The sequence below is a fragment of the Lonchura striata genome, chromosome Z (genome assembly GCF_046129695.1).
Source record: "Lonchura striata isolate bLonStr1 chromosome Z, bLonStr1.mat, whole genome shotgun sequence".
Lineage (NCBI taxonomy): Eukaryota > Metazoa > Chordata > Aves > Passeriformes > Estrildidae > Lonchura > Lonchura striata.
Genome location: NC_134642.1, coordinates 72,178,876 through 72,204,836, shown reverse-complemented (window position 1 = coordinate 72,204,836; position 25,961 = coordinate 72,178,876). Strand labels below are relative to the sequence as shown.

At 40.2% G+C, this 25,961-nt stretch overlaps 1 protein-coding gene across 1 annotated transcript; it reads right to left on the bottom strand.

Annotated features, from left to right (window-relative positions):
* Window positions 1–540: 540 nt before the first annotated feature.
* LOC144248195 (3'-5' RNA helicase YTHDC2-like) lies at window positions 541–25,358 on the bottom strand. Its single transcript, XM_077790098.1, has 27 exons — window positions 25,184–25,358; window positions 24,466–24,556; window positions 23,900–24,093; window positions 22,101–22,300; window positions 21,327–21,493; window positions 18,785–18,887; window positions 17,457–17,613; window positions 15,145–15,252; window positions 13,904–14,052; window positions 13,379–13,514; window positions 12,900–13,026; window positions 11,877–11,942; window positions 10,911–11,095; window positions 10,664–10,760; window positions 10,500–10,587; window positions 10,320–10,400; window positions 9,801–9,883; window positions 8,774–8,879; window positions 8,517–8,636; window positions 7,891–8,163; window positions 7,271–7,397; window positions 6,622–6,827; window positions 5,133–5,328; window positions 3,916–4,025; window positions 2,198–2,487; window positions 1,625–1,802; window positions 541–825 (listed from the first exon to the last, which is right to left on the bottom strand). The coding sequence occupies exons 1-27, from the start codon at window positions 25,356–25,358 to the stop codon at window positions 781–783; spliced, it is 3,858 nt and encodes a 1,285-aa protein (XP_077646224.1). The 3' UTR covers window positions 541–780.
* Window positions 25,359–25,961: the final 603 nt, after the last annotated feature.

Below are 25,961 nucleotides of genomic sequence, written 5' to 3'. Positions count from 1 at the left end.
AAAGGCGATCTCCAAGTAACAACTAGATTGACAATAGTTTTATCTCCCGCTCAGGTGACTTCCCACAGCTTGTTCCTGACTTTTTTTCCAACCTTTAACACTAAATGCTGTGTCAGGATCAGTAGCAAAATCCTATGATCTAGCCCACAGCAATATACTACAAAGGGCATAGTCTGAAGTAGTAATTCCCTTATTTCTTAACAAAGCTTTCTATGTAGCCAAAACAGTCTCTTCCTCTTTAGATTTATCTCCCATTATCACTAGTTGGTGCCCCACCTGCTTCCAGGTGTGTTGATAGGAGAAAATCAGGTCAGGACTTGCCTGTGGCTTCCACCCGCCACTCTCAGCTGCACCAGCGCCGCCTCCCCCGCCACTCCCCAGCGGGTCAGGGCTGCCAGTCGCTGGGACCCCGCGTGGCTCCAGACCGACCACGCTGCTCAGGCTGCTGCTCCACGCGGTGGGCACCAGCTGTCACTGGTATATACACTGCATCGTGAGGCGGTCGCCACACAAAGCACAGACCACAGGCGGTCTCAGATGGCAACTCTTTATTATCGAACATGACCTTTTATAAACTTTCTAATTGTTTATACTTCTTCTACCCCAACTGTTGGCCACAAAAAATCAACATAACACCACTGGTGAACAGTAACAGTGACTTTAGTTAACTTTCTGAAAATGCTTTATCCAGCTGCAGTTCTCTCCTTATCTTTCTCCAGTTCTTCTCTCAGCCTCCTTGGTAGCAGCCTTGGAGAGAGCTCTTGATCAGCTTCTTGCCTCTCAGCTTCTTTTTGCTCCTTTAGCTAACAGGCCTGCTGTTAGCCCCTTCCACAGTAATTCATCCATGAGGGGCAGGAAACAAGAATAGGGGGCAGGAAGCAGAATAGGATTAAAAAGCCTAGTGATTAATTAGAATTGGTTAAAATCTGACAGACCTTGAGATGACACCAAAATTCATCATCCTAGAGTGTAGCCTACAGCACACTACTCGCATTTCTATATTCGGGAAACATGTTTTCTTCCTTTTACGCTGTCTTAATTTAAAAGCTGAAAGATTCAAGAGGAATTACTACATCCTCCAATGAGTCCATGAAGTTTCCTCTGAATGATCTCCTTCGTGTTACTGCAGTCTACTATTCAAGTATATAGGGACAACTGTCACAGTAATCTCATTAAAAATGTGTGCTTTGTTAAAATAACCATCACAAAAATCAGTCATAGTAAGGCAGGTAAGACAGAATCAGTATTGATACTGAAAATCTATTATGAATGCAGAAAAAGGCAGAATCCAAAAACTTCAGAAGTATGTATATAATATACTCATTTAGTTGAAAAAAACTTAGACGTTTATTAGAACAAGTTTGGGATTTTTTTTAAATCTCATTTTTTCTACTTTGGATAGCTTTACCTCAGCAGTCCATAAATTATTTTTGCTGTATTAAACTAGTGAAACAAGGATATTTAGTCTAGATTTTTAAATTCCAGAAGGAAGTATTATGCAGTGTTACAAATGAAAAGCTACGTTAGATTCCTAATTTATCAGTAAAATACCTAACTGCAGAATGATATCAGCAAGAAATTCTATTATTTTGGAAGAGCAGGGTAGTATGTTAGAGAACTCTACCTTTCCAGACACTGGAGAAGAAGGAGTAGCACAGGGGCTGGAATAGCTACTGCTTTCTGCAGGTTTTACTGAGGACTGAGCTGATCTGTCATCTGAGGATTGTCCGGAGAGCAAAATGTCTTTTTCTTTGTACTTCTTTGGCTGGTGGAGTGCAGGAGAAGAAGATTTCACTGAAACCCTACAAAGGACATACCTTGAGTTTCACAAGCAGTCACTGAACAATTTACATCGACCTGTCCACCTACAGCATGACCCCATGTATTACAGCAACTACAACATCTATTAAACCTAACTAAAAACTCATACTGACCATCCATTGCTTTTTAATGCTACTGTTAAACTTCTTCTGCTACTTCTCAAACATCACAATTCATGGACAATATTCCTGACTGCTCTCTCAAACAGCAGCCCCAGGTATGAAATACTTCTCTTTGGGATTACAATGCAGCATACAACAGTATAACACCTTCCAAATGTACTTCCACTGTTTTCACCTATTACTAGCAGAAACTTAAGTGATACTTGTATACATAAACTGCAACCTACAGTAAGCAGAAGACCTCAGCATCTTACTTTTCAGCATGAGAGGAGTCAGACAATTCTGTTTCTGTTGAGCTTTTTCTGCTGCTGGTTGACTTCCATGTAGATGCCAAAGGAAGTTCTTCACAAGTCACAGGCCTTGGTCTCTGGCCAATTCCTGAAGGCTGCTGCAGACCTGCAGACTGTTCTTCAGCACTCAGAACAGCTGTAATTGCTCTTACAGTTGTTTCATCAACCTGAGACCACAGCTTAGAAGGAGCTCGCATACGACGCAGAAACAAGCTGTGCCACTTCTGCCTGAGCTGCAGCAGCATACCAGCAGCCTGCAATGAATTCCAATTCTGTTAAATACTGATGAAAATTAGATCACACAGGTAAGAGAACCCTGTCTTTTCCCTATCAAGCAACACCTGGCATTCCAATATAAAGAGAGCCCAGAATTGAAGGCAAGACTAAGGTCTTGGGGAAGGGGAATAATCCATATTTAAACTATGATGTTAATTTGCTTTCTTTACCTTGGGTACAAGGTCATTTTGAAAACATTTCATTTAGCTCTGTACTAAACTTAGCTTTGTATTGTAATTCCACAGACTTTTTTTTTCCTTCTTATCTTTCAAGAAAACTCAATCCTTTCATGCTTTATGCCCTTCCTCTCAAATCAGTCTCTACTCATGCACTCTTCAGTATAGTTGATGGAAAAGAGCTCTAAGTGATATTTTTCTTACATCGACACCTGGTCAAATGTGATGACTAAATTCAGAAGACTATTGTCTAATTCTGCTACCAGAAACGCTTCCATTACGATAAATTTTTAAAAATCACTCTTCTGGACATGACTAGGAGAGAGAGTATTACTATTAGAGTTGGTAAAGTTGTGTGTTTCATGACCCATAAACTGCAGCCACAGCTCCTCAATGACATAAAGACTTCTATTTCAAAGAGGATTTGAAATGTATCCTTCCAAAATCTGACAGCAACTTTCTCTCAGCAACTTCAGCTTCAAGTGCTCCTTTTTTGATCTGATTTTGGTTATCCTCTCAGAGAAAGAAGAACACAATATGCCAATGTGACTGTTCTCTCAGCTCCTGTCCAGATTTTAGCTTATCCCAGCTTGTGCTATGGCCTGATGGAGCACCATGCAGGCAGGACAGGAGGCCAGAAGGAGCAGAAGGGCCCTTATGCTGTCACTGTCACCTGCAGCTTGCTGTCCCTTGCAGTCATCATTTTTTGTCTGCCAGTCTCTTCAGAATCTGCTGACTTGTGGAAAGGGACAAAACTGCCAAGCTCAGATATAAAACATCATATTACCCAGAAAGTTTTTGAAACAGACCCAACAGCATCTGGATTGCTGAGGCTTTCCTGCTCCCTTTTGTGAGAGACAGGACACCCACACCAATATGGAGGAAGAGGGATGAGCACTCTCACTGTTGACTTAGGTGACTATTCTCTTTCTTTCTGCTGACAGGTAAAAGAAGAGAAAGGTATGGGTGACAGGTGATCAAACACTGCAACTTGGATTTTGAATACACAAATTCATGCAACAGACAACTCTGTGCCAAAGGGGATTGAAGCCGTTTAATTCTTAATGAGCTTGTGAAGTAAAGGTTAAATCACAGAGTACCTAGTTCGAGAGACCCAAATGGACCATGACATTCTTGGAGAAAATTCTTGGCTACTCAAATGTTACAAAAACCTTTTCACATCTTTTTACAATTCCTCTACATGAAGCAAACCCAGGAGTAATTTCTTACTTCAGGGTCCAGTTTAAGATGGAGCCATTCATCCAGCTTCAGCAGTGCCAGATCAGCAGACGTCCTGTCCTCCATCTCACTGTCGCTGCTATCATTAGATACCCCTCCCCCTGAATTAAAGACAAAAGGTTCATCAGAATTTCCATATTTTTTCTACTATTATTTCTATACAAAAACCCGCATACTACTGTATTACCAGCAATATTTTTCCTTCTAAAATTGACTTTAAATGTAAACATTTGTAAAACTACCTCTTCTTTTCTGCAAATACACTGCAAAGTCTTTGCTCCAGATAGCAGCAATCAAGTAGCCAGACCTGCTGAAGGTCCTACTATGTAAAAACGTGGATTGATATGATGTGACCCAACTCATGTACCTTCACCAGTTTTCACAGGCCACTATACAACTTTTGCCTAAAGCTGTTGGCAAAATCACACATGCCTCTATTTCCTAGTAAAACAGCAGATTTAAAGACCCAGTAAGAAAAAAAAAATATGTATGGCTATTAATTAGGATTCTTTATTTTTCTTAAGTGCAATTCAGTCAGCATGAGTACTACTCTAAGGTTCACAGTTTAAAAGCAAGACAGGAAAGCTTTAGAAATAAGTTGGACTTTTAGTTTGATTCAAACTATGACAACTAGAAGCAGTTATTTTTGCTTCCATTCCAACAGGACTCAATTTAAATGAGAAAAAAAGAAGGAAATGTAAATATATTCTCTATTACTTACAGTTAATAGTACAGTTAACTGAAATTAAAAATTATCAGTAGAACATATCTTGAAAATGTATGTGTTAGCTAGAAGCAACATGACTTGTTTGCCATACTGATTGTTTCTAAATTATTCTGTTTGAATAATCTGGTTCAATGATTCAAATAAAGTAGTCTGCAGAAAGAGAACATGCATACTACACTTCTCAGTACCAATACTACAGTTCTCATTAGATATTGTGGCTGCATTCTTTCCTTACAAACTATACTGCAGTTTCTGAGACCCTACGACTGTGTAATTTATGGACTTGAATAGGTAAGGAATCCCAAAATGGAGAGATTTGTTACAGAACCAACAAACTCTTCCTGAATAGCTACAGGAATTATAACAGCGCTGTTTCCAGAATCAGCCAATATATGTATTAAATATTACTGAAAAATAAGCTCTGCATGTCACACGCTGATGTATACCAATGGAAACATCCCAAATCCAGACTCCAGTGTACCTTGAAAGGATGAAGATGCCTGCAAGGCATTACTTTGCAGTCTGGCTGGTCCACAGAAGAGGGCCACGGTGACAGGTGTCACAACAGAGCAGCACCTGATGTTTGCTGTCTTGTGAGCTCTCGTCATTTCATCATATATAAGCCAGTCTGTGGGGAGGGCCTGGATGGCTGCAGCTTGTCCATTTGCTGGGGCAATCTGTGGAAGAGCAGGTAAAACCAGGCTATTGTACCCTCTACCTGTAATTAATGTAAATTTGAACGTATTTCTCATTTTATCCGGAGACACTGTGGGTGCCTCAACCTGGCAGTGCCCAAGGCCAGGCTGGGTGGAGCTCTGAGCAACCTGGACTAGTGGAAGGTGTCCCTGCCCATGGCAGGGGCTGGAATGAGATAAGCTTTAAGGTCCCTTCCAACACAAACCATTCTATGATTCTGTATTTTGAGAATTAAATACATGTACAATTATATACATATAAAAATATACATGCATGTTGCTATCATGCTGGCATGGTAGTGTGGAGGAAGGTTTTAGAAAGGCCTTGGGAATGGTAAACAGAGGAAAAAGATACATTTATGTATGCCCCATTGTTTTAGAAAGGCCCTGGAAATGAGAAACTGAGGGAAAAGATACATTTATGTATGCTCCATTGTTTCAGGAAAGTCCTGCTTCAGCATTCCTCTCTAAACCCCCTTTCTCCCCACCCCTGAGCAGTTCCCATTGGACCTGGCCCCTGGGGCGGTTCTGATGTGCCTAAGATGAAAACTGTCTCTATTGTTTAGACCTTAACTCTTAATTCTGCTGTATAAAACTGTATCTGGGCAATAGCCCAGTGTCTTTGGTCCCTGCAACCGTTCAGGCAATACAACCTCTCTGGACAAGCATACCATTGGTCTCTCTTGGTCTCTTTATCTCGAATCCTAGCGGCGACTGAGGCAACGCTGCCGCTCGGACCGTGCTAACCCAGCCCTGCCTGGTGAGCCCAGGGCAGCGGGACCGCGGAAAACCCCGGCCCCGAGAGGGGACAGCTAGCCGGAGGGTCCCGGGGGGCCGGGGAGGGACGGGGGACAGCAGCAAGAACCCCCCGAAAGCCGCACATGCACATAAAAAAGTGTGAGAATTCAACCAGATTCATCAATTATCCTACCATGGTAAAACAAAATATGTTGTTTTAAAAAGAAATGTTAAAAATGAGTTTCAGAGAAAAACTTGCTTTTAAGAATAGGGATCATTATATCTTTAAAACAATTTTATAGCAGGGCAGTTTTTTTGCCTTTTTGCCTTTTCCATCTAGAGAAAGGACTAACTGAAACGACAGAAAAATGAATCAACTCCAATTCTATCAGCTGGGTAGAACAGTATTTTCTAAAGCTGTAGTGTTAAATGCCTATACTGCTTTTGAAGTACTGACAAACAGGAAAAGACATTTCTAAAACACGTGACAGATTTTAGTGCCCTTTTTTTTGAACTATGAATTCAAAGTGTCTTTACCTTTTTATATTGAGACTGACCAAAAACAGAGGTAGGATGAAATCGCACTTTCTTCTCTTTTGGTTCTGTCAACACCAGGCTGTCTCTGTCTACATGCACAAGATTGGGATACATCCCAGCCACTAAGGCACCTTTAATTACAGCCCAGTTCTCAGAGTTAGTATTAACATCTCTAATATCAGCTCCTCCTCTGGCTCTCACAAAACCTGACAAATGAAAGAGACAAAACAGTGCCATGTTACCTTGTGTTTGGCTCTCAAAAGGAGTCAGAAACAAAAGGTGAAATAAATGACTTCTTTGTTGCATTTTTCACCACTGCCAACCTTAACAGCACCAAGAAGAAACCATTACACTGAAATCCTTCCTGATAAGGGGTTTCATACTGACACAGAATACCACTATTTTCTACAATATAAAGACATTTCCTATGGGAATAATTCATTAAAACATGAAACGCAGTGGCATGTGGAGATGAAGGTGCTTTCAGTTTGATCAGCCACAATTCCTCATCTGCACCATACCCTGCATGAATGTGTGCATGACAGTGTATTTCAAATTAAGGAAAATTACACCAGTGAACATGATTTTTGTTACAATTTCTATATGCTTGACTTTAAAACAACGTTAAAATTGTTTCCAACTTCTCTACCTGAGGCTCTAAGCTGGCCAAGCACCTGTGTTCTCATTCCTGCAATGATTTCCATTGTGGCTCGGGACAGGAAGTTCTTTTCACAGAAGGCTCTCTCCCAGCCGTCACTGCGTGCCTTCTGCCATGCCTGAAAATGTTTTTACATTTGCCTATTAATTTGAAGGACTTAAACTAAAAACTGCAGGTGTTTTTTTAAAGATTACATTTATGTCAATAAAATGAATGCAAAACCCACTCTAAAAGTTAATGTATCAAACCAGATTATTTTTTCTGTTCAACAATTAGATTCTCTTTATGTGCTCACTCCAGTGATGATTATGTCAAATTAAAACAATAAATAAAGATCATTACATTAAGATCATGATTCAAAGTTCAGTGTAGTAGGATGCAAAGAGGCACATTGTTGAAACATTCAAAATTTTCTAGGGTTTGAAACAAAACATACTACAAAAAGGGTTCCCTCACAAATTTATGAGTCCAATACACAGGAAAGGCACTAGGCAAAAAGAAAGTCTTCTCTGAGGACTTAATCACAGTCCGCCACTCTACATCCAACTGGTACATCTGCATTTTGCTTGGGTGATGTGCTGTGATTAGTACTCTCTGAAATGAAAGACTACCTGGAAAGCCCTGAGCAGGGCCATGTGGTCACTGAATGTCCCGGCAGCAAAACGCTTCCTGCACAGCACGGCTGCACGCTTTTGGGAGGCCAGCGTGGGCAGCACAAAAGGGTCTTGGCAGGCAAGAGCACAGGCAATGGTCAGAACAGGATCCAGGCACTTCAGAACTACAGCATACAACACCATTTTACCGAGGTGTGGCTCTACAGGTAATTCAGTCAGCTGATAACCAAGCTCAGTGAGATCTTCCCAAGGGTCCAGGGCATCTATGGTCTGTTCATAAACAAACAAACAAACAAATAAAGGAGAGGAGGATGGGTACAGTGGACAAAATCAATTTACAGTGAAAGCAAAAAGGATGTGAATAATGGACTTTAACTAGACTTGTTTCCAAACACTGAAGAAGCAAGTCAGACTATTAACAGAGACAAGACTTTGAAGCACTCTCTTCCCTTGACATGGAAAAACACATCCCCACACACAAAATGAAAACAGACAACAAGCAAAACTTCAAAACATCCTTAAGTAATTAAAAACAGCTTCAGTACAAACTGAAGTCAGTAAACTGCTACACCACAAATTTGGGATCAAACACAATTACCATCTAAACTTATTCCTTTTCTGACCTTAAGCATATGCACAGCATTTCTCACAGTTACAGCAGGCGGAGGATCAGGAGCTTTCATAAGAAAGTCTACAATTGGACAATTAATTGGAGCCAGAATTTTTGTGTACAAACAGATCTCCTGCAAGGTAAAAGGCAGAACAAAAAAAGATTACCAAGATTTGGAAGCAGCCGCCAAACACATGATTTGTTGCAATTAGTAGTATGGTTTGAGGACATTGTATTTTTTAAAGTTATAGTTTCTAACTGAACATGCACCTGAAGCGGCAGTCTTAGAAGTTCTGGAGATTGAAATTCCAACATATTCTGAAATCGGAGCCTGCTGAAGAGATGAAAGCAGACCCCAGGCTGACAGCGCCCAGCCCTTGAAAATAAAATATGGGAAGTTGTGAAAATTAGGATTTCTTTCTAAAAACAAAACCAAAAGCCAACAAACAGACACAGAAACTCAGAATGGAAAAGAAGAGGCACTACCATGAAGAAAGTGTTGTTAGGTCACATGCAACATGAGAATTTCCTAATCATTAATTATTTTTGAGAGTGTGGCAATTTTTTACTGTAATTTTAACCCAACACTGAGAAATCTGGAGAAAGAAAAACAAGGCTTTTCTAATGTAAAGTGCTGTGGGTTTTTTGCTAACCTAAGACCAGTCCAAATCTCAATCATCCTTTGTTGTAAGGAACCAGTTGCAAACTTTCTTGCTTCCCCTCACATCCCCTAAACAGAAGTTATCCTTGGAGTAAAAGGTAGAATAAAGATGAAGTAACTTGTGAGTGAATGAGGGAGGAATGAGCAAATTCTCTCAGTCATATACATCTATGTGCATACATGCAGCTTAATGCCAATATGATTGATTAAACAGGCATTTGTTGCTACATAAACTTCTGAGCCCTCCCCCACAGTGCTGGGAAGAATATAATCATGGCCTGTTAAGTCATGGATAGCTTGGAGAAAGTGAAATAGGCAGTCCTCTGCCCATAGACATGATGTGAAAACATTGTGACTGCGGGTGCTACGTGGGAGAAAGAGGAAGGAGAACAAATTAATGGGGGGAAAACAACCCAGACCTTTGGGAAATGCCTGAGCATCACTTTTCTACAACTTGGGAGATTATTCCAAGGAAATACATGCTGACGCCTACTCGTCTGCAGAGAACCAGTGTTGGCCTCTATGCAACACAACACCGGAATAGGCCAGAAACAATTACTATGTTGTGTGGTTTATTCTAAACATAAAGGACTGTGCATATCTGCAAAATGGGAACCACTATGAGGCATTTATTACCTGCCTTTTCTCTGGATAGCACTGGCTTTTGAAATCCACCCCATTTTTAGCACTGTAGCACAACTCAGTGCATCAAAAGACTTCTAGAAAAACAAAGGAATACAAACTGAAAACTCAATAGGGTACATGAAATACAAGTTACTAGTTAGTTAGATTACCAACAGGAGTTTTCTAAAAAGTATGAAATAGTAATATATACAGCAGCTTCTGAGACAAAGGTACCTTCTCAATTTCAAGTGAATTAATGAGGGTATCTCCTTTCTAGTATCTTAATGCTCCACAAGTTTTGAAATTCAAGATTTTCAAGGTTTTTTAGACAGATAGCTTACAGTATTTGTCTTAAAACAAATTCATGTTGAAGCCTTTCAGAAAGGACTGTTGCCTGACAGGCACTAGCTCTCAGCTAGTAAAAGCTTTTTCTCACTTTACTGTAAAGTAATAATAAAAAAAAAAAAGTTCTCCAAAATTTATACACTGTGTGTTTTAGAATCACACTAGGAAAATTTAAGGCAGTCCTACCTCTTTCACCTTGCCTGAGTCAATGACAAACACCACATCATTGACTGTTATGCTGGTTTCTGCAATATTAGTAGAAAGAATCTGCAAAGAAAAAACCCAAAACCACCAAAACTATAATAACTGCAAAAGCAATGGCAAAATAGGTCATTGTGGCATTGGAAAAAGTCCTCTAATACTTGCAATTTTGCGGATGCCAAAAGGTGGACTTTCAAGCACTTTCTTCTGGTCCAAAGTCTGCATACTTGAATGAAGCACGAAAACTTGGTATCTAATGCAAGACAAAAGGAACATTTTAAGGATCCTTAAAAGAAGCAATGAAAAGCCACAGTAACTAAAGGTTTTACCTGTGAGCATTATCAGAAAATCTCTTGTCATCCAAAACAATGTGGTCCCTCAGGCTCACTATCTCATCATACCCAGGAAGAAATATTAAAATTGCTCCTAAAAAAGGAAGTGGGTTTGCAAAGTTAAACAGAAAATTCAAATACATGTCGAATAGCACTCAGAAGGTTTTAACATCTGTGGATTGCTGAAAAAAGAGCATGATTATCAGAAGTCAAATCCACAACCACTGGTTAGGTATTTACCTACCTGCATCAGAACTATGACAGATGCTGTGAAGTAAGTGCATTATCAGATCCAGATCCACTTTTTCATCATCAAAACTGTGATGGTAAGCTGTCAGTAGCTCTCTGTCCTCTGCACTAAGGTCACTAGCACTTTTTTGGACCAGGGAACTGGAACTTTCATCCATGTTTCCAAATCCAAATGAAGCGCTGTACCAGGAAAATACACCAGAATCAAGGCTGCCCCTTCGGGTTTGCATTGAGCCATCAACTCAAACTTAGACCGAGACCAACATGACTGTTGGTCTTGAATTCTGATGTTTAAGTGTTGCAGAAGGGAATCACCATACTATTACTGTTTACCAATTCCAATGTTAACCCAATGAAGGATGCCACTTTATTTATTAGTGTTAACTTTAGTTTTCTTCAACTTCATTGAAACACAACCATAAGCAAAGTATAAAGATACTTCTCGTTTATCTGTTCAAGTAAAAATATTTGAGAGATACGTCTTCTCCAAAAATTTCCCACTAGCAGAAACTACACTAAAAGAAATTATAGTAGAGATAATCTTTACAAAACACTACCACAAGTATGATAACTGTAAGTTAATCAGAAAATCATTCTTGAATGGCCTAGTGTACACATTACTTCTGCAAATTTTCTTTAATATGCCTATTGCATATAAAAAATATAGATAAAAACACATTACAGATTTGTTTCCAAAATAAGCATGTGAAAAGAAAATGGTACATAGTATAGAATTAGCAAGTTGTGCAAGCATAAACAATATGCTATTGAGTACAAACTTTTTTGCTGTTTATTTTTTGAAATACTCCTATTCTTAAAAAAAGGTATTGCTATTAAGTCCAGATTTTAGAGCATGAAAAGCTAAAACCTGTTCTGATTAGAAGAACACAAATCTCAAATTTCCCATCACAACTCTATGTATATCATATACAACTCATTCTGCAAAACAGTTACAGCTTACCTGTAGGATTCCAACAGATGAACAACCTCTGTCTGTCCAAAGTGCCTAGCCCAGTCCACAGCCATCCTGAAATAGTTGCACAAGTATTTTTATTAGACTTTTCACTTCAAAAGATGCATATGAAGAGCACATCAGGAGAGGCAATTGACATCAGACTTTTGTACCCATTTCTGTATTGACATCAGTACTGTTATTGCTGGATCTGCAACTTCCCATTTGAAAGTGCTTGAATAGGTGTTAACAGCTGACTTTTAGGTGACTACAGTTCTTTACCACAATAGAATGTCAGTTTTACACAGGAGCAAACATGCTCAAGGAAGTGAGGAGGAAGAAGGTGCCATTCCTTTAAAAATGGTGCAGAGATCAGACCTGCCTGTTTGCAGTATCCTTGAAGTCATCTCAAAAAGTCACACCCCAGGCATAACATCTGGCTATTTCATGTCTTTCAGAAGCTGTCCTCACTATGCAGTTCACCCTTTTAACTTTAAATTGCATTTCTTCCCCAAGTTATTCAAATGTTAGTACCAAATATCAGACCCCTGGAATCCTAATTCTTATCATTCCATACTACAATTATTTACTGTACTTCCCTGTTTATATGAAGACATACTCCATGACCACAAAACCTGAGTTTCTACAGATCCACAAATATTTTTACATGCTACAATATATTTAGAAACATAACAGAAAGATCTTCTGATATGTGTAACTACATGAAAATAGGAATTGCCAAATATTTTGGTTCAATTCAGTAGATTACAGTTGTTCTACTAACCAGTATCTTAAACAAGACCTACTGAAACAAAGTTTATAGCTCACAATCAAGACCATGTAATTAAGAATTCAATTTAGAATTTACAGAAAACAATGTGATTATCAGGAGTTAGAAATTGTTGAGGCTGTCAAAATCTATAGTTCTTACAGCAGTGTGATAAGCTAGCAAATTAATTTAGATGTTAAAGAATTTTCTTCCTCTCTCCTATATTGACAAATAAATCTATCTTTTGGTTTCTCTGTTTTTACCAGCCATTAGATGATTTGCAGTGGATACTTGCTCCCATGCTGATCAACTGTTCTACTTGACTCAAAAAGCCTCTCCCTGAAGAAATCATCAGAGCAGTCGCACCAGTTTCACTGTGCCTATAATCAACTGAGAAATAAAAAAAAAAAAAAATCCAGCAAACCCAGTAGAAATGTTATTTTTTCATCTAAATATAGTACAAATACTGCTTCCAAGTTCCAGCCCAAAGAGAATTTGTTTCCTCACTTTATCTCTGAAGTTAGTTCATATGAATTCTACACTGTTTTAGAAACACACTTCTGTCAATACTTCAAAACAACAACTAACTAAACAACTCATTATTTCTGCTAGCCCTATCATTTTTTCAGTCAGCATCAGAATGCAAAGGTAACACCATTTGAAACTGGAGATAAAAGTAGCCATAAAAATCTAAGTACATCTGAGGTTGCTCTTTTCTTATGCAATAACACATGAAACTTACCACTGACATTTTCAGTTAAAATAAGATTTAACAGCTGAGCAAACGAATCAATATCTTTATGCAACCAGATGTCAGAAAGACAGGAATCCATTTCTTTTACTATCCACAGTTCAAGGCAATTCACATCTTTTTCAGTCTGAAGACAAAAAACAATATTGAAAGCTTCATCTTTTCCAAGAGTTGTCTTTATTCTCATACATTACCCACAAAGAATTGCAATGGTTATTTTTCCCAGCAGCCACAGAAACCCAGCACTCAGGTATCAGTTCATGCATTGATTTTGTCATACGCAAGTACGAACACAATGGCAGTCGAGCCATTTGATCTGAGGAAAAGCTGTGTGCAACCACCCGAACTGAAGAGCACACTTCAGCTAGAGCCGTTCATCCTCATCAAGTAATCTTTAAAATACGTTAATGTCCTGAAAGATTTGACAGAACTTTAGAAAACAGATTTTAAATGGCTAGTAATACAACACAAATATAAACACCTGTAACATCTCTTCCGACTAAAGAAAAAACTTACCAGTTGATTAAATACTGTGTCACCGCCATCATCCAACTGTTTGTACTCCTCATTTGTCCTTGGAACCGATTTTTGTCTCCGAGATGTCCCTTTGTTAGTGTTATCTTGAGCTGAACACCACTCAGCAAGAGTGTTCTTCTGTTTCTCTTCTAGAATGTGAAGTATTCCCCAAGAAAGTTTTAGAGTCATATTTATTATCCATTGTTTTCTACTAAAAAAGTTAGTCACAGCAGGTTTTACCAAGTTTTACCCATTCAACATCTTTTTTTAGTCTAGAATGCTACTACCAGTCCAACAGAAATGACATGTTTAAGGGTACCCAAAGTGCACTGCACCAGGGCTATAAAAACGAGGTAAAACCCAACACTTTGGTGTTTAACCCCCCAAACCTCCATTATTCCAAACTACTGCATTCAAAGTATCTTCCTTAAGTAATCACCTTCCACACAATCTCAGGCCAGATCTTTTTCCACAAATGGAATTCTGAAGACAAGTGATACAGTCCCTGCATGTAACAACTTACTTTTCTACACCAGTGGAAGAAACATCAGAAAACACCAGTGTCCTAACTGAACTTTTCTGACCCCAGTGATCAGAGATGAGCACTGTGATCAATACCCAGTTAGGACTGGATATTGAATGTTATAGCTTTGGGGTTTGCATTTTTTACTTTTCCTTTAAATAATCACTGGGATCATTACTTTCAGTTGCCAGGAAAACTTCTGAAGCAGTATCTACTTAATCAACTTAAAACCAATGATGTTTAGCTCAAGAGTGTTAACACTTAAAAAAATACATCCATGCCTGAAGAAAGCAGTGAAAAATGTTACTGAAGGGAATACCTTGTCCATTTAGTGCAAGATGTACAAAATCATGCCTGCTTTAATAGCTGCACTTTAATTTGCACCCAAAGGTACAGAGCATCCTATGCTTCTTTAGCATTCATGTGGGCAGAGCCCCCAGTTATATATAACTCTACAGCATAATAATTAGAAAAAAGATGACATTCATCAACTGAGTGAAAACAGAATGCAACCACTGAATCAAAGTGATCTTTTTTCTTTAATTGCATAAACTATTTCCATAATGTAAATATTGACAGCTTAAAGATACTTGCTGTCATCTAAATCACACTCATTTAATCTCCTGACTCTGGAATTTCAACAGAAAATAATCCTGTTAATTGTTTGTTCAATCAATGATTCTCATTGCCAACCCTTAGAATTAACAAGTCCGCTGACCTTGCTGCTTCTTTTCTTTGTACTTCACCATCTCTTTGTTTGTATACCCAGTGCTTCGTAAAATGTCCTCCAGAAACATCTCTTTAACTTCAAAAGGTCTCCCTTGGACTAAAATAGAAAAAATCCGTAAAAGATCATATATTCACCAGCTTCACTTACAGAATTAATTTTTTAAAAAACTACCTTCACTGGAGTTTATTTTTCTCGAAACTGTACAAAACAAAACATTTCCAAAATCAAATGCCACCTTGTTTCTCCTCAACCTCTTCAATTTTATGAAGTGTTCCAGCAGATGTTCGTAAGATTGACAATTATTAACTACAATTTTTTTTTAAACGAGAAAAAGAAAACAGCTGTTTTTGTTTAGGCTTACAAACAAGAACTTGCCATGTAAGTCTTCCATCTGGATTAAAAATGTAATTAAATAATAAGCAATTAATACAGCTTTTTGCAAGGTTCCACACAGAGACAGTAAATCTTTGTACTGAACTCCTTTCTTTTCATGAGAATCATGTGAGAAGGCAGCCTTATCTCCATGTCCTCTACTAATTCAGCAAAGCTGAGCTTTCTTTACTGAATACTTCTTGACAGATGAGACATCCCAGCGGCCTTTACCTTCTGATAATTTATCCTGATCTCTTTTTCAACAGGACTGTTTTCTAGACCTTATCTGTCGACATTGCAGGATGCTTTTTGCATGAAGATTAAAATCTCTACATTTTGATTTCTTGTTCCTTAACCTGACTCAGGAACACTCAGGATTTTCCTTCAGAAAGAACAATCCACAATTCACATACTTTTAGAAGCTGGTCACAGAGGAAGCCTTCCAACACTGATCACAAACTCTGTGTACTACAGCGATCCACAGCCACAAAATGTGGTTTCTGTGGTCAGGATTTTGTCAGCCGTATTGCTGAAGGAGACTCAAACCTTGTATATTAAATTAACAGACAAAGCCACTTCTTTTAATTCTTAAATTAACCAAAAAAAAAAAACAAAAAAAAAAAACCCCAAAACAACAACAACAAAAAAAAACGGGAAAAAAATATCTTTTGAATTGTTATTGGCCTGTTACATAACCAGCACAAACACTGTGGTAAACTGGAGAGATTGGGAGATATTGCCAGCAGATTTTCCAACACAAATTGACCGATCTGAAAGAACAGGAAGCTGCAAAAAGACTAAACTGGAAAGTCATACAACAATCATAACTGAGGCACTCCCTTGCAAAAAAAATTCAAAGAACATGAAATCACGTGTAATTTCCAGATTCCTGTCTCCAACAAGCTGCAAACCTTATTCAACTGGGCAGAAATTCAAAACTGAGAACTAAACAATTCCATCTGCAAAAAAAGGAAGGAAAAAAAGGTTTCCTCCTCACAAACATTTGCTAAAATAAACCAGTAAGCAATCCCATTTCCTAAAACCATTGAGATTTTTTTTAAAAAGGCTGACATGCAGAGAGTCTACCTGATTGTCAGATAAAGCATTTCTCTTAAAAGCTACTTTTCAAAACACATTAAAGTTGGACATTACTGTTGAAAAAGTAAGAGGATTGCAAGGTGCCAGAGGAGGTCACCCATGCAGAAAACCTGCAAGCCAGGAGGGTGGGGCAAAAACCGCAAACCCACAAAAACCCGCAATCTCCCACGCATTTACATTTTGGCTTTACTAAAGATCAGTCAAATGAAATTAAACCAGCAAATAATGGTAACTTTTCTTTGCATTTGAATGTAGTCTAACTGCAGGTAACTGAGTCTGCAAACAAACTAAGCAAAACTGGATGTCTTTTCTGAATATTTACCTAGATGAACAACTACTAATTTTCCTTAAATCAGAGAATCATGTGATTCTTTTTTCATGTGAAACCCAATCTGCCTAAGCCTGTATTTCTGAACTGAACTGGTACAGTTATCTGTGTTTTATCCAGTAACCAGTGACAACCTTCACAAAGCCTGAAGAGTAAGATCCTACTGGAATGCACTGATATATATCACACTCATGTAGCTCCTAAGTCCTGTATCAGCATGAAGACAGAACTTCAATAACCTCTTCCTACTTCTTCAATTAAGAGTGGAGGGGGGCAGGATGTACCTGCATTTACAGAACTCCCAGTGACTCAAACACTTCACTTTGAATGAGGTGCAAACAGTCAAGAAACAAGAAACCTGCATACAGAAAGAACAAGGATTCCTGGAATTCTCAGTGTATTAATCACGTGCCTTTACTCAGAATAATTTGCTACAGTTTAGTAAGATCTGTGAGTCTCAGGGCAGGTATACTCAGACTTAAGAGTTAAGATCAAGACTTACTATGTATTACTGGGCAGCTTCCAAAATACCTAATAAAGAGATTTGCATCTAGAGCAGCACTAGAGAGAATTAGTTTTAAATTATTCTGGTTTTGCAGCACATCTCTCAGTTTTATTAGCAAGAAGTCGCTGAACCTATCCCTCTCATGTACTTCATCCTGTAACAAAAGGGGAAAAAAAGAGATAAAAAACCATCACAGATTCACAACTTCTGACAAAAACAAACTTCTCTAAAAAAAAATACATGTTTTGGTGGCACATTACAGAGGCCTTAAAATGTGTGAGTCTAGTTTAAGTAATAGGTTTTTTTTAAAAAAACTATCCATAAAGAAACAAAAATGCCTCAAAAAGTTTTTGTCAGCGCTGAGTGCATTGCAATGCTGAAGCTGTAAGCACCTTAACTTTAGAGGCTAAAGTGAGTATCTGAAACCTCTCTGGTTTTGTATTTGAAGCCAAATTTCAAGAAAACACCACAAACTACAAATCTTATTTTAATAAATTCTCACTTCACCACTGATAAGCATTTAAAAAAATGTATGACACCACATAATCAGAAAAACAGACAAATTGCTTAGACAAGTCATACACAAAGCCTATAAGTTAAGGCACATAACTGATTAATCATCTTTTTCATTCTTCTGTTTTGATTTATATTATGAATGAAGGAAACAAGGACTCAAAATACAAAGTTTGTAGGCTGACATCAAGAATGTATAAATCATTCTCATGCTTTTTTAACTCTGATAAACAGGCAGGCACCTAAACTTACCTTTTCATCTTCAGTACTTAAGTCTTGCCAAAAACATTCTAGTTCCCTTTACTTATTCAGTTCCATCATAGGAATATTGACGTAATCACAAATGAACAATCTGAATAGTTTGCTAGCAATTAGACTCCACATTATCTAGAAAACTCTGGGCAAACAAATGGACTGAAAACCTGTATTGCTAAAACAAATGGTAAGAGAAAATCTGACACAATCACATTGAACCACATCAAGGTAAGCCTCCCTAAGGATTTTCTGCTGACCATGGAAGTTCAGAAATATTTACACTTCTGTCCCTCTCCACTCCTCCTGATTCCACACTTAACCATTGGCATGAAAATAAGATATTTTTACAGGAAAAACGCAAACACACAGAAAAACACCAAACTGCACAAAACATGCATTCTACTCTGAGGACTCAGAAAGTCTTTGAAGTTGATTCAGATTCTACCAAACAAAAACACCTAAAGTGCTCAGCAAATTTCAGTAAAACAAATGAGGACCTCATTTTCCAAAGCAATACATATTGCTCCACCCCACATGAAAGACCACAGGATGCTCACCACAATAACATGGGTCACGGTGGAGAGAGTGCTGTCTCCTGCCATCAGCGTGCCAAGGAGCATGTCATTAGTGCAGAATGTTACCAGCGTCTTTGGAGAAACCCTATGGATCACATCACAGAGACAACTCAGGGGTTTGCACCATTTAAAGCTTTCCATGGATCAAAAATTAAAGCAGCTGCTGACCAGAAGAGAAATTACAGTTCTCTCCTCAAAAGATTCATGCACACCACTTGTTTTTAAACTATGCCTTTTCCCAGACATTTCCTAACAATTTGTAGTGCTTGCGCCTCAAAACTCTGGACAACGTATTAATTGAAAGAATAAGATTCAATATTAATAACTAAGGAAATAAAAGAAAACTGTGAAGAAACCCTGCACGTCATTCATTTTACTAGAAAATTCCATGTGGAAAACCAGGTTCCAATTCCTCAGCCTGTGCTTGGTTATAGCCTTTGTACTTGTCTACACGTGGTGGGATGAGCCTGTCTGGACGCCAAGTGCCTACCCAAGCCACTCTATCTGTCCTCTCCACGGGCAAGGGAGAAGAAACATAACAAAAAGACTCCCAGGCCCCAGAGAAAGATAAGGAGAATGTGGGTCTCTCCCACGGGAAAGTGGGCTCTCCACGAGCTTCTCCAATATGGGTCCTTCCCATGGGCTGCAGTTCTCCAGGAACTGCTGCAGCACAGGTCCTTTTCCACAGGGTGCAGTGCTTCAGGAACAGTTTGCTCCAGTGTGGGACCCCACAGGGTCACAATCCTGACAGCAAACCTGCTTCTGTGTGGCTCCCTCCCCGGGGCCGCAGCTTCTGCCAGGAGCCTGTTTCAGCACAGACTTCCCAGAGGATCACAGTCTCCTTCAAGCATCTACCTGCTCCAACACAGAATCCTTCACAGGAGGATCCCTGCTGCACCACGGACCTCCACAGCCTGCTGGGCCACAGCTGCCTCACCATGGGCTGCACCATGGGCTGCTCTGGCACCTGGAGAATCTCCTCCCCTTCTGCACTGACCTTCCTGTGTGCAGAGCTGCTTCTCTCACATGCTTTCACCACTCTTCATGAACTGCTGCCTCTGTTGTGCAGGTTTTCCTCCCCCATTCCCCACTGTCCCAGAGGCACTATCACCATCGCAGATAGGCTCAGCCTTGGCCAGAGGCAGGTCTGTCTTGGCTGGCACCGGCTCTGTCACACACGGGAGAGGCTTCTGGCACGTCCTCACAGAAGCCTCCCCACAGCTCCCAAAGCCTTGCCTTGAAGACACAACTCATTACAGCTGACTAAATCACAGAGGCATCTGCTTGATCCTCTGGTTTTTCAGGAGGTGAAAATACTGAAATGTTACAATTCCATACCTGGGGCACAGTTAGCTGTCCCAATAAAAACAGCAATTCTCACTACTCCCTCTGCTACTGCCATCCTAAAAGAGCTGAAAAGTTCCTCTGTACTGTACTCTACAGCTTTTCTCTGGAAGACAGTTGAGAAAACCTTAAAAATTATGTTTCTGTCTTACTAGAAACACCTCTCAACATCTCCACTCCAAATTTCTTTTGTCCACAGCTCAAAATATTGTTATCTCCCCCTTTCAGTGTTTCCCTGGAGTAATTGTATTGATTTTTCTCAAGCTGGATTTTCTGCACTGCTCCCAGTAATTCTACCATTTTCACCTGACTTTGCTCTTCTTCTGCCAGCATAGTACTTCCATATATTAATCATTCGGCTTATTTGTGACACATCTTCACCAGCTCTTCTAATCTCTTAATATCCTTGTGAGCTTTCATACACATATTTGAATTCTTATTGTGGCTTCATTGTTCAAGTGCATTCATTTTCACCAGCTATGTGTTATCTTTGTTCACTCAAGCAACACAACCTTTAGCCATCTTCTGGTCACTCATATCTCAACTGCTGGCCTTTCCCTGAAATGTCATTTCGCTACACGGTGCAAGATGTAAAAACCCCAAACAATCCATTCATGCTCTGCTTTACAGACAAATTCATCAAGTGATACTGAAACCTCTACTTTTACATCACTTCATGTTTTAAACACAGCAGCTGAAGAAGAATACATTTAATCCAGGCTAGACTGATAAATAATGCTCAGCTTCATCAGTCACATTCCAATTTTTCTGTTTTCCCTTTTATGGCTCCTATCAACTCTCACTACATAACATTTGTTACAGCATGCTGGTTTTCACACCTACCTTCAAAGCTTGCAGACCTTTTGAATCCACACATGTTAAAAGCAGAGAGGACGGGGAAAAAAAGAAGAAAGTGTAGACTTGATCTGAAAATCAGACAAGGATTTCCATGCAGAAGAAATCAACAGAAAATACCTGAGATTCAGTTCTGTAAGACAGCCTTCTACATCAAACTGCAAAACACAGGAAGAAAGCCATCCTTTTCACTCTTACGTATTCCTTACCTGCAGTAACGTATCCCATCTGTGAGGCTGCAACACAAACATACTGCAGTTTCAATGTACACAAGATTCACAAGACCAACACAAGATCAACCGACACTTAGAAATATCATTGGTACCTGCTCTCTAACCGGATCTGGTAACCAATTGTCTGGCCAATCTTCTCTCTTCTTTCTGCTGCCACTCTTTCAGCCACTGCAACAGCTGCTAAACGTCTTGGCTGAGTACAAAACACACGACAGGGAGTTCCATTCTTGTAGCAGTCATCAAGGATAAATTGAGGGATCTGTAAAGAAGTGGTTCAAATTTGCTTTTTGAGAAAGTCACAGCTTTGTTAGCACAGGGAAACCATTAACTGCATATCAATATTGCACATTGCAAAAGACTTTTCATTACAATTATCATAGCAAGCATATCTGAATCAGCAGAAAGTAAATTTCTAATTATAACCTATTTAGGTTTTTTTTAAAGAAAAACCTTACAGTGCCTCCCTCCTGCTTCAGAGAAATCTAAAAAAAAAAACCAAAGCCCTGCAGATAATCTCACATTTTAACACAAAAAATAGATTACTCTGGATACTAAGAACAGAACTAGCCTTAGAAGAAAAAGGGTTATACAAACATCACAGCTACTTTCCCTTCAATATTTTGTATTATTTTAATGAAAAAATGGTATCTACCAGAAAATTGTAAGGAATCATTTTTGCTTCTAGTACCTATCTAGAGGCTTAGTGTTTCAAAAGCAAGAAAATAAATTGGAACAACATTTTCAATCACACAGGAAAAGGAAAGCCTTGAAACAGCATCAAAGTACCCCATATCACAAATGTTACACAACTGGCATTAGTTTAGAATAAATACTGTTATAGTTTTTATTTCATTGAAGCAACATACCTGCGTCGTTTTTCCTGATCCAGTCTCTCCTATAATCAAAACAATTTTATTGTCCTTTATGGTTTGGACAATTTCTTCCTGTTTTTCAAGAACTGGTAGTGACTGCCTGAAGGAATCAAACTCTGATTCCCCTCTTTTCCCTGGGACCTGGGGGATACCATCATTAAGTCGACCACTTGTCTTGTTTACTTCTTTCTTTTCTGTGAAGACAAGTTAAAAGGTCATTTATGCAGACACAGAGGAAGGTCACAAAAACACTGCTCAAAAATTGTACTTAAAAATTAACATTGCTGGCTTTTTATGCATCCCTGTGGGTAAAGTGACAAACCCATCACACATTTAGATGTCATATTTATAGCATGTCCTGCAGTGCTTGCAATAGATATTTTTCAAAACAGTTATTACTTTCATAGGTATTTTGAAGAAAACCAGACTCTTCCAGAGCATTGCTCCAAGTCAAAAAAGCCTACAAAGAGCAAAAGGAGAAACAAACTAAACCAGAGAATATCAGCCTGGCGTATTTTGGTGGCCTTTGTATCTGCGCCCACATTTCACACCTGCAGTTCCCCCTAGAAATACACACTGACAGAGTTAAACCTTTAAGCTATTCCACACGTTTGCCTGAAATCATACCAATGCAAGCATGCTGTATCAAGAGCCCTGGCCCCCACGCAGCAGTGCGATGTGTTAGAAAGCAGTGCATAAGTAGCCAAAAAACAGGCACATCTTCTGAGGGAGCTACTTCACATCCATCATTGCAAGTGCTACTCTGTAATTCCTTGAGAATTATTCTCTGGCAGAATGAAAAGTTTGCTGTAAACTCAGTTATACATATGTAATGCCATTAACAGATTCATATTCTAAATTTCAAGCTCTGTTGTACCAAGACAAACAGACTAAGAGATCAGGAGAACTAAAAATACATTCTTGAGATGCAGAGAAAGGCAAATATTAGACTGTTCATTAACTTATCCCTTACATTCCTAAGACATTGCATTTCAGTACTTTTATTACAGCTTCCCTCTGGTTCATATAACAATCCTATTAAACAACTAAAACAATTGGAAATAACAGCAAAGAAAGCACGTCAAGAAGAGACACCACGTATCAAAACCATGCAATTAAACAAGGCATACTGGTACAAATGTTTTCTGTTCACTACACCCATCTCTGCACACAGAAACACAGTGCAACTCTTCCACTTGTAGCTGCTAAAGCAATAATCTAGATGAAAACCTTGCTTTTAAAAAAAACCCCAACATTTAGACCGAAGTTTGTCTTTCCGTGAACTCTTCCATATTCAAGAAATCAAGAAGTCTGGACAGTAGTCTCTTAAGGACCAAATCTATTTTGTAGAGATGAAGAAGTAAAAACTGAAATTTTTGATTTATCAAGCACATTAATTTCTATAAGCAGAACAGACAAGCTCATTTTCTAATATAGGCATTCTTATGGCATCACAGTAACACTGACTCTTCAACCCCACCTCATAGTTACTTCTGTGAAGCCACATTTCAAAATGTGCTTCCAAAAAGATTTGGCTGGAACTGGCTCAAAGATTCTAAATTAACACAACACAAGGTGGACATCTCAATGTGCATGATACGACTTCCCAAATTCCTCACAGCACCAGTTATAAAAGACCTTAAAAGTAAGGAAAATTAATGCATTTGTTTGAAGGTGTCTGTTAGGACACCAGAGGGGACAGAGCAGGAAGAGGTTTGTTTTGTCACTGGGTTGCAGGTGGTTTCGAGTGGTGTCAATGGACAAGTCCAAATCAGAACACATGCTGAACGTACCAGATTCAACAGCACAGGCACTTCCTCGCTCTGTCCTTGGCAGGAGCTCCGCGCGTTCCTTATTTGTGACGGGAAAGCGCTGAATTAGGCTCCGAACGGCGTGTTTCGTACAGAGAGCCAAGTCACAAGTCATGACTGCGTGTGCCTCTGACACATCCTTCTTCCTTACAGTCAGGTATCGATTGGCTCCTTTTCTGTCAGGGGGAGGGAAAACTTATTTTAGGAAAAAGGAACCTACTCTAGGTTAACTTTTTTCTGTCAGGGTATGAGATGCTAAGCAAAATCTTTGGAAAAAAAACAGAAATCACAGTGAGAACCTTTTTTAATGGAGCCATTAAATCCACAGAGTATAAAATCATGCTGTCCCAAAATGCATGTCACAAGCTTTTCCAAGCATGCATACAGCAATGAACAAAGATGCTCATATCTGTAGCTACTTTTACACTTTTTTCTCTAATACTTTTCCTTGCAGCAAGTTGAGGATGTTGAAAACATCAATCAGGTTATCATTAGTCTTGAAATTCTATCATCTGCACCAAAGAACTGAAAACTGTACCCCGACTCACCCTTTGCTTTTAGATACCAGTCCAAGAGACTGACAGAGCCGGTGAACAAATGCTCTTTCAGTACTAGTGAAGCTAGAAGGAAATTCCATCTCTAGAATGATAAATAATAATGAAAAGACAGTAACAATGCAACAGGCAGTAATCTTGACAACTCAATGTTACAGAACCACAGAATTGTTAGGATTGGAAGGGAGACCACCCAGTGCAACCCCCCTGCAGGGTCACCTGGAGCAGGTGACAGAGGAACACATCTAGGGTTTGGGATGTTTCCAGAGGGGGAAATTCAATGCTTTCCCTGGGCAGCAGTTTCAGTGCTCTGCCACTCAAAGGAAAGAAGCTCTCCCTCATGTTCAGGTGGAACTTCTTCTCTTTGAATTTATGGCCATTGCTCCTTGTCCTGTCACCAAAAAGCCTGCACCGCCTTCCTGGGACTCATCTCGGAGATATTCATATGCATTAGTGAGATCCCCTCTCAGTCTCCTCTGGGCCAAACAGGGCCAACTCCCACAGCTCTCCTGATGCGAGACCTCCATCTCAGTGGTCTCTGCCGGACCCGCTCTATCAGCTCCCTGTCTCCGTGCTGGGGAGCCCAGAGATGGACACAGCACCCCAGCCGTGCCTCACCAGGGCCGGGCAGAGGGGCAGGATCTCCTCCCTGACCCGCTGCCAGCGCCCTCCCCACACCCGCAGCTGCCCCGGGCCGGGCCGTGCCGCGCACCCGCCTCGTCCCCGCTCCGGAACCGCTCCAGGGCCAGCTGCGCCGCTATTGCCACCACCTCGTCCACGCCGGCGGCCCCGAGGGGCTCGGCCCGGGCGCGCACCGCGGCGGCGGCAGCCCCGTCCCCCGCAGCCCCGCCGGGCTGCCGCCGCGGGACCCGCCCGTGTCGCGACATGGCCCCGACACGGCCCCGCGCGGCCCCGCACGGCCCCGACACCGCCCGGACCCGGGGCCGCAGCCGCTCGGCCCGAGGGCGCCGCCGGGGCGGGGCGGGGCCGGCTGGAGCCGCCCGCAGCCGAGCCGGCCCCGGCGGGAGGAAATTGGCGCTTGTGCCGCCGCTCGGGGGGCACGGCTGCCCGAGGAGCGCGCTGCGCGTGTGGCTGCGGGCAGAACGCGGCCCTGCTCCCTGTCCCGTCATGAATTACCTGCTTTCATGGCATGGTGTGAAACGGAGCTGTGGCGAGGGTCATCTCGGGCCTCAGCCTCCTCACTCGGTAAAGTGTTGCTTGCCCTGCTTTTCCTGCTGTCCTTGTGATACAGGGACCTGACCTGTTCAGAACTACTTAAGGGTTAAATGACTAGAAAAGAATTAAGTGAAGAAAACGTTATGTGCTATGTATATACACCAGTATCCTGTTATTCTAGACATTAGCAAACAGATGTAGAAACTTTGTCCTTGGCTATGTACTTTACTCTGATAAGCTTCCTTTACTCTGATAAGCTTCCTGATTATATGTAAAGAATGCATACTCAGCAGATGGACTGTGGTCAGTTGAAT